Source organism: Falco peregrinus, chromosome 5 (assembly GCF_023634155.1).
Source record: "Falco peregrinus isolate bFalPer1 chromosome 5, bFalPer1.pri, whole genome shotgun sequence".
Lineage (NCBI taxonomy): Eukaryota > Metazoa > Chordata > Aves > Falconiformes > Falconidae > Falco > Falco peregrinus.
This window is the reverse complement of record NC_073725.1, coordinates 76901959-76917308: the sequence shown is the minus strand read 5'-3', so window position 1 is coordinate 76917308 and position 15350 is coordinate 76901959. Positions and strand designations below refer to the sequence as shown.

At 39.3% G+C, this 15350-nt stretch overlaps 1 protein-coding gene across 5 annotated transcripts in view; it reads right to left on the bottom strand.

The window, feature by feature from the left end:
• Positions 1 to 15350, bottom strand: part of DNAAF8 (dynein axonemal assembly factor 8) — a 95578-nt gene that overhangs the window by 67201 nt on the left and 13027 nt on the right. For all 5 annotated transcript variants that reach the window (XM_027796402.2, XM_055806422.1, XM_055806423.1 and 2 more), the window contains 2 exons: positions 14018 to 14383; positions 11969 to 12119 (listed from right to left, as the gene is read on the bottom strand). In XM_027796402.2, the coding sequence (XP_027652203.2) occupies positions 11969 to 12119; positions 14018 to 14383 (517 nt within the window). The remainder of the gene's footprint in view (positions 1 to 11968; positions 12120 to 14017; positions 14384 to 15350) is intronic.

Sequence of the window (15350 nt, the reverse complement as noted above, 5' to 3'; positions counted from 1 at the left end):
AATTACCATAGAGTAAATAAGATAAAATTTTCTATTTCCAAAGTGCTTGCTATTTTATTTTGCAATTACAGTTTACGATATGGCAACTTACGGCCCTTCAGCTCAATTTTCCAATCAACCCTCCACCCCAGTTCTGGCCATCTTTCTCCACTCTAACATAACAACAGGGCAAGCAGAAACAGAAACCACACAGAGCAGCCAAGGAATAATCTCTTCCCAAATCCACACCAAAGAAAGAAATGAGGAAAAAGGAATTGCAAGACAACTTGAGGACACCCGTATATTCTAGCCTTCAGCTACAGCAGCATTGAAGTTACACACAGAGGCATAGCCCCAAAGGAAACAACTATTCATTAAAAAAAAAAAACCCACAAATGTGTAATGTGAAGGCATCCATACAATCATTAAAAAGTGGTATTTTACCTCCATATTATTATTTTTCTAAAAAACAGCTGTTTCTGATCACAGCAAGCTGAAGCTTAGTAGACATAAGTTTGTCAGCCAAGATTAACATTTTTTTTCTAATAAAATAACTCAAATTGGTTAAATGATGCTTTTCTTAACATTTTTTAAAAGACTAGTGTGCATTGCTTTTACTAGACCTGCATGCTAGGTTAGACAAACAGCTCTGTTGCCCAAAGACTGGGACACATCATCAAAACTGTTAGAACTGGAATGACCAAGCAGCAGCTCAGAAGCCAAGAGGGCCAGGTGACAACTTTGCTGCTGGTTTCCAGCTGGGTACAAGGCTGACAGCAAGCAAGAGCAGTTGCTGTCAGCTGTTTGGGAACCACACTATACTGGACATTCACAAAGTTCATTTTACCATATAGACCCAAGACAGCAGTGAGCATTTCCCAGCAGAATCAGCTCACCCAGTCTGAGGGTTTCTCCTAGTGAAAGAATACGTCAGGGAGAAACCATTATTTTTTCCTCCCTCTCTCTCTTTTTTGTAAAAAAAATTCCAGTATAGTCTCTCCTGCAGATAAATAAAACTTTGATATTTCCCTTCTAACACTTTTGCCAATACTAACTAAACTGATGATAACACTGAAGCAATGTATCATATTCAACCAAAAAAATCCACTCTCTACTACACTCAGCAGATGCTACAGCAGCTAGAGCTAAATCAAAACATCCCCTATGTGTAAAATGAAGATAAGTTATACTCACAGAGTCTCCTCCTCCTTTACTGGAGGGGATGAGTGAGGGGGAAGGGGAGGAATAGGAAGAATCTTACTCTCATTGGCTGGAAGCTTAATCAAAATAATTGTTTTCAGCCATGTCTAAATTTATCCTTCTATGTCATCTGCACCCTAGCTCAGATCACAGATTTAAGAGGCAATCCCTGATGAATGGCAAATTAGGGACTGCAGAAATCTTTTGCCAAACGATGCATCTGCTGTACATTTGTAAATGTGAGCTGATTTCTAGGTACTTTAGCAGCTCTAGCTAATTTCTTTAATGAAAATTCTATACTCTTACACTGAAATAGCTCTAGCATTGCATGTTTGTGCTTCATTGTAGACATAGCTCATGTTACAAAATGCAAGCATGCTGATTATTAGTTATGTATCTATTCTCCAGGCAGTCATGTTGCTAATGTAGGAGAGCAGATACTTAGGACATATCTAACAAATCTGTCCAAGGCGAAGCTGATAACACTCTTTCATGGCTTCTAAAAATTCTTGCATTAGATGAAGACATATTGGAAATGTCAAGTGTTTGTTCATTTTCATTCTGTGGGGAAAGAAAAATTATGACAATGCCATCTGTTAGATTATTTGAAATTCTACATTAAATTGTAGAATAAACCCTGAAACCATCCAAAGAACTGCTTTATCATTGCAAAGTGGGAGCAATGGGTAAGAATCAGGAAAGTATCTGCATTTCCTGCATGCAACTGGCAGAACATTCTGTAATTAGGAAGGTAACATAATAACAAAATGGAGAGTACAACTGATGTTAATGGTCTGAATGGTCTTTCTGTTAATGCATTTTTGTACTAGATTCGCTCTCTATAGCACCAACAGCTTTCTGAGTGTCAAATGTGCTGAGGTTATGGATCTGAAAAATATGATGGTGGCAAGATGTTACTGAAATTTTGTGATCTGAACTGAGCTTCAGATTGCTAAAATGGAGGAGTTATGATCCTCCAAAGCAGATAACTCTGCCAAAGTAAGATTGCAGGAATTCAAAGAGCTGCATAATGGAAACATCATTTGCTATGATCTTCACAGTTCTCTAATGTGAGTTTTAAGTTTGAAAAAAATAAAAGAAAATTTCTTTGCTGAAAGTTCTTGTTCTGGACAGTTATCCTTAGTCTTAGGCATGAAGAATATAACCTCTCCTGATTCAGAAGAAACCACTTTTCCATCTCTGGCAGCACGAGTGTGCTAAACCTAGACAGTACCTCTGCTGAAGCATAAAGAGGGCAAGTGTCAAAGAGAAATGTCAGCTCATCACCAGAAATTACTCAATATAGGAGTATAGTTCAGATGTGATGCACAGAAAGGATCTGAGCTCTGCTTGGCACAGGAATCACAGACAGCAAAATTCACTTTGTATACTTTTTCTTATTGCTATCAGCTGAGCATGGTCAACCCCAAGTGAAATTTAAAGTAGCTTTATGGTCCCCAAGATACTGGCAGACAGCTAATAATAGCTAGGATCAGTTACAATTTCTGGCTCAGAACCTGTCAGTACTCTGCAAAAATCCTTCTTCATCCTATCCATAATCCCTCTCAACACAAATGAAGACAACAAAGAGATGTGATGTAGTGTGAATTACATTGTTCTATGCCACTTCTACATTAGCCTGCATTAAGGGAACACTGTGCTATCAAAGAGATGCATTACCCCTCTTCTGTAAGAGTCAAGGATCTGACCCATAGAATATGTTAGCAGAGAGACACTGTGCTCACTCAGGATCACACAGAAAATATTTTTGGCCCAAAATTCAACATTCCTTTATTCTGCTATCTGCAGTGAAAAAGACAACTCCACAGCATCAAACATTTTCTCCTGAAGAAGGATCTCGTACCCTAGGGTGCACTCCCTGTCCTAACCTGCTCACTTCTACTTGGCCTGCCAGCATTCCTAATGTCAGCACACAGCACTGCCCTGGCCACACTTGCCTCTCTCGTATATGCAGCATGTCTTATACCCTGACTTCCTGCTCTGTCCTGTCCTGGGCCCAAAACACTATTACTATTAGAAAGTCTTACACAACCAGCTAATGTTCTTTTTTGGATGGTGTCTTTCTAGTCAGTCTGAGTTTGCTAGCCCCGTATACTATGAACGAAAAAAAGAGTATCTATCAGTCAGCACTGATAGGCAAGCACAGTTAAAGCAATGATGACTTTCTTGATGGAATTGCTCTTGAATTATTTCATTAGAAGATGAAATGTTGTAATTAGTATTTAAAGCCAGCTGGGAGCATGTGTCAAATACCAGCCTAGATTTCAGATGACTAAGGAACAATTCCAAAATAATTCCAATATTCATTGGAACACAGAATATTCAGAGGGTTGTGAAGCATGTTAACTAACCAAGTGTTTGAAAACGGGTATTTTCACTCAAATATGTTCAAGAAAACTCTGTACATTGAGGCCATTTAGCAACAAGTCTGAGTGCAGCTAAAAAACATTCAAGTAACCGGCACAAATATCTTTTAACAAGCAGCTGTCGTACATACAATCTCTTTAGAAATGGAAAAAATTTCTGACAAAGGCTCAACTCCCCAGGTAAACAAAGAACTGCTCTGAAAACTGCACTAAAATTTAAACCAAAGTAACATTGAATCCTATTTGATTTTGTTTTCTTTCTGAGGCATAATCATTAAAAATGAGAAGTGCTTTTTCCATGATTGGTGTTTACACTACAGTAACACTTAAGAGAGGCTTAGAAGGATTCCTAGCCTCATTGTGCTAGTGTTCTGAGCACGTGTAACAAAAAATTCCTCCTCTAATGAGTTTATACTCCTGGTTAATAAGAAACAGCTGAAATAAGTAAAAGAAGTTTAATTACTTATGCATTTCATGTGAGCACAAGACTGGGAATTAAGAACTTGTGCCTCAGTCCTGGCTCTGGAATGGAGTGTTTCTCTGTGAAACCGTGAGGATAGTATTTCCTTATCTGAGGCTCCGTCTAGCTGGATTAATTATCAAAAGCTTGTAAAACCCTCTGAAGATGAAGAGTGTAAGACTATCAAGAATCTTCCAAAATTCATCTCTGTTCCTTTTCTTTACACTCCTGAAACAGTATCGTGGTCTCCAAAATGCAAACAGTAGCATCTGTATCTTCTGTAGCATTGTTCGTCAAATGATTTCAAACTGCCTTGCAAATAAAATGCGCCATGATTTCCAGACCCACAGCAGGGAAGTAAATTGTACACGGTCACTTTGAAATGCTGTGATAGAGCAGGGAATTCGTCCTCAGCCATCTGAAATCTAGGCTGGTATTTGGCATGTGCTCCTAGCTGGCTTTAAATACTATTGAAATGGCTCTAGTCTGAAACTCCAGGAGATTCACCATATACTTAACTTGGACAAAGCCTTATTTTTTTTTTCCTAGTCTCTATTTATCTTTTCATGTATTTCCTCTAATACTGTATGGAAATCCCCCAAGGAAAAAAAAAGGGGGGGGGGGGTGTAAGCAAACTATGCTCAGCTGTTTTATCATGAAGTTTTACCAAGAACTCAAGTGACTTGCTTTTCAAACTATCAGTTTCCAGTTTAGAAATGGATTGCATCCAGTCGTACAGGCTCTATGATCTTCCATCCAGCTGCAAAATACTATGCAGATAACCCTTCAGACCTGTGGATTCTCCAAGGCAGTAAATATGGGGGGGTTGTGAGAACTGCTACGTGCTTACAATGTCCGGTGAAGCTTCTGTGAACTGCAGGTGCTTGGCACAGAGCTGGACAGAGCTCTATTTTTTTACAATAAAAATAACTGCACAATACTTCCACTCCATAATCTCAAACAAAGCCTTGAATTCCACTCCCTGCCACTAAGAATAATGCTTCCATAATTATTGTGTAATAATGTGTTTACAAGTTGTGACCAAGCTTATTCCTCAGTGTGCCAAGATTTGGAACTGTAGTCCAACCTAAGTCAGTGCTAAACAGGAAGGCATGAGAAAAACTGGGAACACAGTTTACATTATACAGCTTCTTTAACAGTAGCATGGCCGTATCAAACAAGCCTGTACATCCCCTTTGAAAACCAGAGGGACACATTCAGCCTCCTTTCATCTACAAATAGCATCACTGATCACAGCCCTGAAGTAAGGTCAGGAGCTGTGAATTCTATCCTGAGTCCAAGAGAGAGATTCATGGCAGAAAGTATTTCTCTGTATAATTAAACGTGACTGGCACTTGTTCATACACATTGCAGACTTAGAGTTGCTACTCCTGCCAACAAACACAGGACCTGTCAAAGAGCAAGACCTGAAGAGACAAAAGGTACAGAAATTATTTTCTGTCCTCATGCCATCTTCTAAATGAGAAATAGAATTTACCCCATGGACATTTTACATTATTGTTTTCTCTTCAAGTTTAATCTGAACCACCCTGCTAATGTGAAAGGAGGAGTATTTAGGACCTCTACTGGCAGTAAGTTCATGCATGTAATTCTGGAAACTATATTCTTTTTACTTATATTAACCTTCCCTCTAAGCAACAGTAGCAAATGTTCCCATCTGCCAAGAACATGCATAAGTTTATTCAAGAATAAGCCTAAACTAATTTTAATCATTTCCAAGATATGCCAAGGAATATAAAGGATTAAATATTTCACATTTTCCTGGGGCCATTTCTAACTCCAGATAGAGAAACGGCACTGAATGCACTCATTTCTTTGTAAAGACCTGACTGTACAATTAGTTCCATAGCTGGAAAGCGCATTCAGCAAAGATGGGAGCCCCTATGAAACCATCAGACTGGGTCTCCATGCAGAAGCTTAAATGGAAGGTTCCTTATGGCTTTTTGGTGGTCCTGTTGCATTCAGTACAGAAGGTGAATTCCCTGGTCCTGAGTATATATGCAGCAATTTGGCTGAGAAACCTATTGAAGCAGACAGCAGATTATCAAAGCAGGATTCCTGTATGTCTTTTTTTAACTACTCTCATTGTATGAGCAGAACTACTGAGAAGAGTCAGCAGTCTGTAAAGTTCCTTTAATTTAAAGGAACTAATTAAAGACTTGCTTTAATCTGTGCCCTAAGAGTGCCAAAGTGCACACTTCCGTAACATCTCTTACTCAGAAAACAGACAGCAAGTAAGCAGACTGCCTGTGTAAAGGAAGGTGTTTATTACAAAGACATCTAAGGCCTAGATACTCTGCTTTGCCTATTAAGGCAAATCCTTAGGATAGACCTGTGCCATCCTGAGCCACAGCAGAGACAGTAGCAGCCTCAGCTCCTCAATGTGCTGACTCCAGCCAAGGAGACCACAGACCAGCTAAACTCAAGCTAAGCATAAAGTACTGTGCCAGCAAATCCCTCCCATTTGCTTTCACTGGCACCAAGTGGGAAGATGGAGGCCAGAAATACAGGCTCTGTGCCAGCTAACAGTTGCCTATGTTAGAAAAACATTTTCTTGGGAACCTCCATGCTATTCTGAATCCTGCATGCTGGACTGGTGGTACAAACAGGAACCTTGGCCTTCTGCTTTTGCATGCTAAATTTAACTACAACTCTAATTGCCTTAGTTTATTTTTAAGCCTTTCTTGAGTTGAGGCAGCAGGTTCATTAAGTACAAGAGATTTTAATCTTGTTTCAGGAACTCATTAAATACCTCACTATTTTTTGAAAAAAAAAAAAAAAATATTCAAGAGCCATCTGCTGGCTGTTTGGCACATCGCTGCTAGTGACAACCCCGCAGTCAGCCCAAGAGAGTGACCTAGAGTGAAGCACAAGCCAAATTCAGCTCTGATGTCAGAAGAAAGATTTAGTGTAGGAAATATTTTGCAATTTTTACAATTAATGGGCTTTTTTTTTTAAGATATAGTAAAATAATAGAGCTAAACGCTGGGTTCAATTACATTCACACAGGTGCAAACACAGTTGCTTTGGTTCAGTGTAAATGAAAGCATTTGGTCAGAAGGCAATTTATACTTATGAGATCGTTTGAGAATAATACAGCTATATAAAAATTCGGTTAGTGTGTCACAAGATCATTAAAACTGAAATGAGATTTTACAGTTTTCCTTGACTTCTCCAAATATGTATATTGCACCACTTTGCTGGAGATAAATTGGCTTTTCTTGGTTTGGTACAGAACTAGCCCAAAACCTCTTCCTTTCATAACTGGTAGATCAGGCCTTTGTACATTCTTTCTACTGAGACGTAAATTTCACTTTCTTACAGTTCTTTTCCTTTATGCCTTTACCGCACAGCAATAAAAATGGAGATTTTTTTAGATATTGCTTAGGACATCACCTAAGTGCATTCATGTAAGCAGCTCTACACTGGAGTTTGTGAGATGCCCAAGTGCGGTCCAGCTGGGAAACTGTTAGGTCAGGATCCTGGGACACACAGCCAATGTCCTTGAGCAACCCTTTGTGCTCAGGAAAGATGTAAGAAAAAGGCAATTTCAAACACTGATGCCAGTGCTACTGCCTTAAAAAGATCAAGACACTCATACAACAGTAATGGGAAACACAGGCACCTATTTTAGTAAGACAGGTAAAGCATCAAAAGCATTTCACTGACAACTGTGTAGATCAAGGCATCTACTACAAGGAGAACCATATGGGACCAGTAATTGAACTAAAAATATTTCTACAACTTTTGGAAATCAATCTCTACTTTCAGTCATACTGTGCTAATCCAGGGTAGCTATCACAGGAACTGAACATACAGTGAGTGTTTCAGCATACTCTTGATGGCAAGTATGACCCAGGAATTCTGTCAGGGATTTTCTTATAGAAGTGATATCAAAGTAAGAATAAGGCCATAAAAGGGCAAGGAAGATTTTGACCATAGCATAATGTTAATTTTAGCTTTGTGGGAATGCAAGCAGAAAATCTTTTGGTTGAAAATTCTACCTGACATCAGTAAGCTGAGTCAACCATGTATTAAGATTAAAATCCTAGCAATTTTGACAGAAAGGTTATAGAGTCTATGTTTACAAGACGGAAAAGAAAGTATCTGCATAATATATTTGTTCAGCTAGAATGACTTGGTTGCATGCCTGAATGTTTTTGTTTTGTAAGCCAGCTGTAAGGCTAAGCTGCTATAAGATGATGATGGTGGCAATATAATTACTAATACAAGGTTAGCCAAAGTGATTGTGTAGCCAAGAAAAATTAGATGCCTCAGTATGAATCAACACATTAATTTTCCAAACAGTTCAGCTGTATAAGGTAGATAAAACAGTGTTCATAAGGTACTGGTAACAAGGGGATTCCTAATAACTTTCAAACTACATTATCTTGTTCTGCCATATCACGATAAAACGATAAAGGCAAAGAGAGAATCAAGCTGAAGCCCCACTGAGAACACCTGTTTTGTTCCAGTAATGAAAGAGCTTAATAAAAGCTAAATACTACTTTCTGTCTGTTAAATTATCCCATAGCTGGATGTAAAGTATCAGGGCCATGAACACAACCCCCTGCAGCGGCTGAGCTGCCTGTATTCCAAGGCCAGTTCCAATGCAAGCTCAGGCATCTTAACTTGAGGATGAGGCTGCAGTGGAAAGAGCTGTGTGAAGCCTCTGCCAGGCCCTTCCCCCTTTGCTTGGGAGCTGCATTTCAGCTGGGACACTTGCCGTTGGTCCTTGACTGAGCTGCACTGCAGCTGTACCTCTGCCTGGCCTCACCTCATGCATCTGAACCCTGCCCTTCACTGATCTGACTTTGTGGCTTGATCTCAGACCCGCTTCAACACTACAGACTTCCTGGGCGATCACTGGGCTGCCTGCTGACCCTGCGTACTGTCATCACTGGACCCAGTCCTGTCTGTCCCTGACTTGACTTCCTGGCCTTGATCTTGGACCTACTTCATTACCACAGATTTGCCAACTGGTTATCCTCAACAGACCCGCTCTGCTTTTTGTGTTTGGGTACTGTGAGTCTGCTCTCCTCAGTGGTGAGGTCTCTGCCCCTGCCCGCCTCGCTGTCACCCACAGCTCCTGGCTTGTCTTCCCTTACAGAGTAATCTGCTAGTGCTGCTCCCCCACATAAAACTCAGATATGAGCTTGGCAAAAGTAACAGCTATTATCTGGATCCCTCTAATGGGAATGTAATACAGAAATCAACATTAGTACTAAGTTACTCTATCATAATACACAAGATGAATGAAATGACAGATCAAATCCACTTAATTTTACATCCTCCATTTAACTGTTTTACATACTGTGCAGCATTCCTTCTCTGTCTTCCTTGTCAATAACACTTACTCTGCTCAAATACTGAAACAAGCCCTATGCACATTACTCCAAACTACTAATTCAACCTGACCTTTCAGCACAGATCACATCACCACTCTGCTGGCTTTCACCAGAACTGTAGATGCGCAAACCAGTTCTGAAATAGAGCCAAATGTTAAAATGTGGTTAAGGGTCCTATTTTCAGAAGAGTTCAACTCACGCCAGTCTTAAGTTTCACTGAAAGTTTGGGTGGTAGAGTGAAGCAGGAAAAAAAAAATCATAAGAAAATCAGATTAGTTCACGCATTTTTAAAAATAAGAGGTGGCTAGATTGCAAAAGTATTCAGACACCTAAAGACACAGACTTGACAGGCAGAATTCTTAGGATGGACCTGCTGATTTCCAGGGTAACTTGGTACCTGCATGTCTGGAAAATACAACTGGATATCAGCCCCTTCTTTAGATGCTTTAAGTACCTCTGAAAGTTAGTTCTTACTCTCCTAAGTTACCTGCACTGTTTTTAAAGTGTTCTTCCCAAATCTGATTCTCAGTTATATTAGTGCTTCCCACAGAGTGAAGCTAAGTACAGCATTTGACTAAACTAGGTTAAGAGGGGGGAAAAAAAAAAAAAAAAAAAAAGACAGGAGTATTAAATCTGAATTTCACTGCTTTTCAATCTTATACAAGTCTAATGTAACCCTAATGCAGCTTTATAAATTTATTTTGCATTTCTTTCCCAGCATCTCAGCTACAGTAATTGCAGAGTTTCTAAACTTTCCCGATTATTATTCAATTCAATTATTTATGTACATTATAAATGGTCAGAGGAATTCTGGAAACTATGACAAGTGTTCCAGATCTGAACATCTATCATTGCCAAAACAAAGGACTTAAAAACCAAATTTGAAAGTGTGCTACTCTGTCAAACGCTGTGGCTTGTTCTTTGAATATACATGTTTATATATAGATATTAGATATTTTCACTAAGACACAGCTGCCAAATTACAGCTTCTTTAGTTTTAAATGTCAAAACATTCCAGTTTTTCTGTATTCCTATGTGCAGCAAAGGAAAAAAGAAAAAAAAAAAAAAAGAAAAACTTGTTCTAATTTAAAGAAATACTGCTGTCAAGATGAACTTCAAGTAATCTTACAAATTACTTGTATTTGATAGATGATGCTGATACATTTTTCATTCTTAATTTTAATAATTAATATTTCTGAAGAACGAAGAGCAAAGTTGCCCACAGAATGCAGTTGTTATGGGTTGTGCTGATTTTGTTTCTACCAACAGTGCCTCCTAAAGTTCAGGTGGGTTTCCCTCAAGCAGGCTGTAAGTTAGTTTAGGTACCAGTCAGCTGTTTCTACAGCCTTCAGAAGCTGAGTAAATCCTTATGCCAATGTCCATCCTGTCAAGACTAGCTGGCAGTAAAATCATTAAATCTACTATAGGTATATTTACACTGCAATTCAGTTACAGAAAGACTACAGCGTAGATACACCCTGAGCCATACTTGAGAGAAAGCACATCACCAAGCCGTTATCCTCATTTTATTGGCTTCAGTGCAGCAAATAGGGGAAATGACAGAGATGCAGAATAATTCAGCAATTGCATTGTCAGGAATGAGTTAGCAAGGCTCAAGTATATTTCTGATGAGCAAGTAAGTGCCTGCATCTTAATCAGGGCTAACTGGAATTTGGTGGTACCTCCCAGCAGACAGAGAGGAACAAGCCTGAGGACTAGATTCACAACCTGGACAACCTTCAAAACAGAGAGCCCTGTATAATGTGCCATCCCTGCCAGAGTAGGCTGACAGGGGGAAATTCAGCTGTCAGTTTTTTAGTCCTTTACTTCTCATCAGTGATCAATCCAGTGTTTAAAAAATGAGCTTTCAATCTCCAGAAATACAGTAGTCTATTGCTTACAAAACAAACAAATCTGAATGGTACATCCCCCGGCTTGGGGTTGTAAGGTCTTTCAACTTTTGTACGGACAGAAGCACTTTGTTACAGCTGTTAGCCCAAAATAACTCATTATGGTGGACTCATGGACAAATCCTGGAATTTCTCATCTCCTCTTACCTTCTCAGGTAGCCTTGTGTTCAGTGAAATCAGTGCAAGGATGAATTAGGACTACATATACAAATTTTCTCAGAAGGAAAAACAGCCCTGTTCTCTGAGCCACATTTTAGGCTCTGGGGAAAAATATCAGGATAATCTCATATGCCCTTAATCAGGACATCAGCCAAAAGCAAAATCTGTTACTGAAACAACAATCCTCAAAACCTACCCACAAAACTGAAAGATAAAGCTGCTAGGGGCTGACAACCAGACAAGACTCAGGATAGGCTTTGCTTTAGAAGTATGACAGTAGAAATAATTCACTTTTAAGAAAAAGTTATGAAAAATCATGTGTGAAAGTCTGGCTCCATGAAATAGATGACATTGAGCCCCCTGACTCATCTCATCAGGTAATGGTGCTCCATAACAAACAGATTTTAAGAAATGCAATAAAAATCACATTTTGTTTCTAGGATCACACTTGCATTTGGGTAAGAAGCCATTCGGAAAGGGACAGTCCTACACTTAACTACTAACCATGTGGAACAAAACAGGGGTTTTCTCTGCCATGGGCTGCTTTCCAGTAACTGACTGCTGAGGCTTCAATGTCTCCAGCTGCTCCTGGAATCTGTGTCTCTCTTTCATCTGTTCTTCCTTTTGAGATAGCTCTTTCTTACTTTCTTCTGTCCTGAAAAATACACAGATTCTGCTTCGCTTAAGCTTTTCACTTGGGTGAAGAAGCATCCTCATTCCTCTGTTTGCATTGCTTTTTTCTTATATTTATACCACACACTTGAGGGTGAATCATGACATAAAAGACTAAAATAGATTTAGAAAGCACTTACGGTGTTTGTGGGGGGACACAAGAACTTGTCATTGGATGAAATCACATCTCTAAAAAAAGAAAACCAAAGAAAAGGAGCAGACCTCAAGCCTCTGATAAGTGGCAACAAATATCCGGAGACCAGAACTCCATTAAGCAGAGGCATGTTTGTGATGTTTCACTCCCCATCTCCACACCAAAATTCTCAGTCTAACTTCATTTCCTTTCCTATCTGCAATAATACAGTGACAAGTTTCCTCTGAAGGCCTTCCATCTTTCTACATTTTGATGTCTGCATAAAGATTTCATCTGACATTTCCATGGCAAAAATTAAGTTCAATTTCTTCTGAATTTTTCAAGCCCCAGGTGCCACAGTAATAACTAGAATAGCAAGAAAGAAAACTGAAATTTGTCAAAATTATTTGAGCTATTACTCAGCAACAACAAATAACCCAGATTCTTGCCAAGCCATGGTCTGCCATCTATGTGACAGGCTAACAGGTAGACAAAATGGGGTTTTATAGAATCAATGGAAGCAATGAGCTTTAATGTCAGGAATCCCATAGAGGAAAAAAACCTGCAACCAACCATCTGCCATTTAAACCAAGTACACAGTAGCTACAGTTTCTAAGTGGCAGGGCAGGCAACTGTTTAACACTGAGAAAGTAATAGTCTCTAGAGCAGGCAGATTCTAATTCTTTCAAGGGCTCCTATGTCAAATTCAAAATGTTAAATTTCACTCTGAAAATAGCAGGCAGAATATAACCTTTGAAAAGTCACTATAATGGAGCAGGTGCATAAGGCACCCACCTGATTTCACTTTAAAATTAGACTTTATGCAGAATACACTACATTAAACTAAAAGTCCAATGAAGCAGAGGCCTAAATAACTCTGCCATTTCCTCAACTGACACCATTCTTATTTCTGTTAAAAAAAAGTTTTCCAAGGTATCCCTGTGGTACATCTCATTCCTTATGGGTGCACTTTGTCCCTCTAAGCTCTTGCACTTTTCTTGGTGTCAAGGAGTCAGAATTGCTTTCTTTAGGGAAAAAGTTACATGGGGAGACATAGAATCTTAGAACTGCTTAGGTTAGAAAAGACTTTTAAGATCATCGACTCCAACCGTTCTGGTTTGTAAAAGGTTTTTTCTGCTGGGAAACAGAGTAAGCCATTTTCTATACCTCCTGGGAGCACAACAACAACAAAAAAGCTTAAACTGGAGATAGGATAATTTAAAGGAGACTTAAGGAAAAGCTTTAGACTTTTAACAATAATTAAACAGCAGAATGTACTACCTGGGGAGTCAAGGAATCCTCACATTGAGGACGTCAAGACCAAGTTATATAAAGATCTGCCAGGAAAGGATTAGATTTTTTTGCCTCACTATATTGGTACAGAGAGACAGACCCTTCGAAACCCATCTTTTATATGCTATGCTTAGTAAATCTCAGAACTGTTCTTCATAAAGTAGATCAATAGCATGTTATCCTCCTCTTATATAGACTAAAATCAAAAGAAAATGGCTAAATTTACAGTGTCAGAAGTGCCACAGCATGTCTAATCCCAGGCCAGTTCACTAATGTACTGAGCCTGGCTGCCTCTAAACCTTTAAGCAACAACAGCCAGGATGGGCTGTCTTTCTAGGTAACGAAACAAGACATCCTTTTGCTCCAGCTTACAGACCAGATAAGTAATGTTCTTTAATCTTTGACAACTAGTTAAGCCATAATCAAAACCACTGACAACTTTTCTTGTGTGATACCTTGGCAATTCTGTTGTAGTTAGAGACTCTGGAGCATTTCCTAAATTTTGAACCTTCTCGGCTTCTATTTTGTTTCCTTCTTCTATGTCAGCTCCATTCCCCCCACAGCTTGACAAGGGGGTATTTCTTTTCTCTGGTTTCAATCTCATCAGTTTCCTGGGATTCACCTTAGTGGTCTCTTGCCTTACTTTAAAATACTGGTTTTGACTTATGTTAGAGGAACCTATTTCTTCCAGACTTTCTGGATCCTGTTTTGTGCCTTCAAGTTTTTCAGTCTGAGCAGACATTCTAGGAAGCAGCTCTGAGTCTTCTTTACGGGCTGTACGGAGTTGTTGCAGTAGCAGGCTTTTCCCTGAGCAATTCCTCCTGCAAAGAAAATAAAAACCTGATTTAATCAAGGTAAAGTGTTGTATGAATAAATTCAGACTCTGAGGAACTTCTTATATGAGTGACACCACACACCTACTAGAAGAGCCCTGAAAAAATGTAATGTTGGCATGGAAATTAAGAGTCTACATATTTTTGTCCCCTTTGGATACAGTGGTTGGTATTCAAATAAGTACAGCAGAAAAGTTCTTCTAATAATTTTTAGGATTTTTGAGCGTTTGCCTTAACTTCATCCATGCCTCCTCCGGGTTAACAAGACTGCTAAACTGTCAACAACCACAGTATTGTCATAGTACTCTGTTGTGAAAAGTCCTATCATGATATAATGGGCAGATACAGTTATTTTATCTTGCAGTTCTGTCCAATGATCAGCCTCCCAAGTCATCTGCTACAGGAGGACTACCATCAATTCATAGCTGGTCTAGTGATTATTAGCAAATAATATGCCTTACTTTAGTGGCAGCTGAAAGTACACAGACTGAGTAACAGATTGACTTGGATATTAATGATGTGGTTAGGTGGTGTGTACAAGTACACAGCATCGTACCCCTGTCTTATCTAAAGTAAACCTATGCTTCTCAGAGCAAAGGATAAAACAGATGGAGAGTATTCCTCCTCCTTAAGGATCTCACATCTCCTGCCATCATAACCAGAACCATCAAATGATCATTTATCATTGATGACTGGACTACTGAGAAACATGCCTAAGTAGTGGCAATTTTAGGAGAGTGCCACGTACTGGAGAGCAGCCTTACGGTATAGTGCTGGAGATGGTACTGACTGTCCAAGCACTCTGCAGATAAACCAACAGTGTATTTTCTAGGCTAAGTGCCTGGAGATCAAAAAGACTAAGCCTCCAATGCCTGAATACACTGGTATATTGTACCACAGAATATGTAGCCCTGTTTAATAATTCCAACTGGACAAGAGTGAAACTAGCATTGAC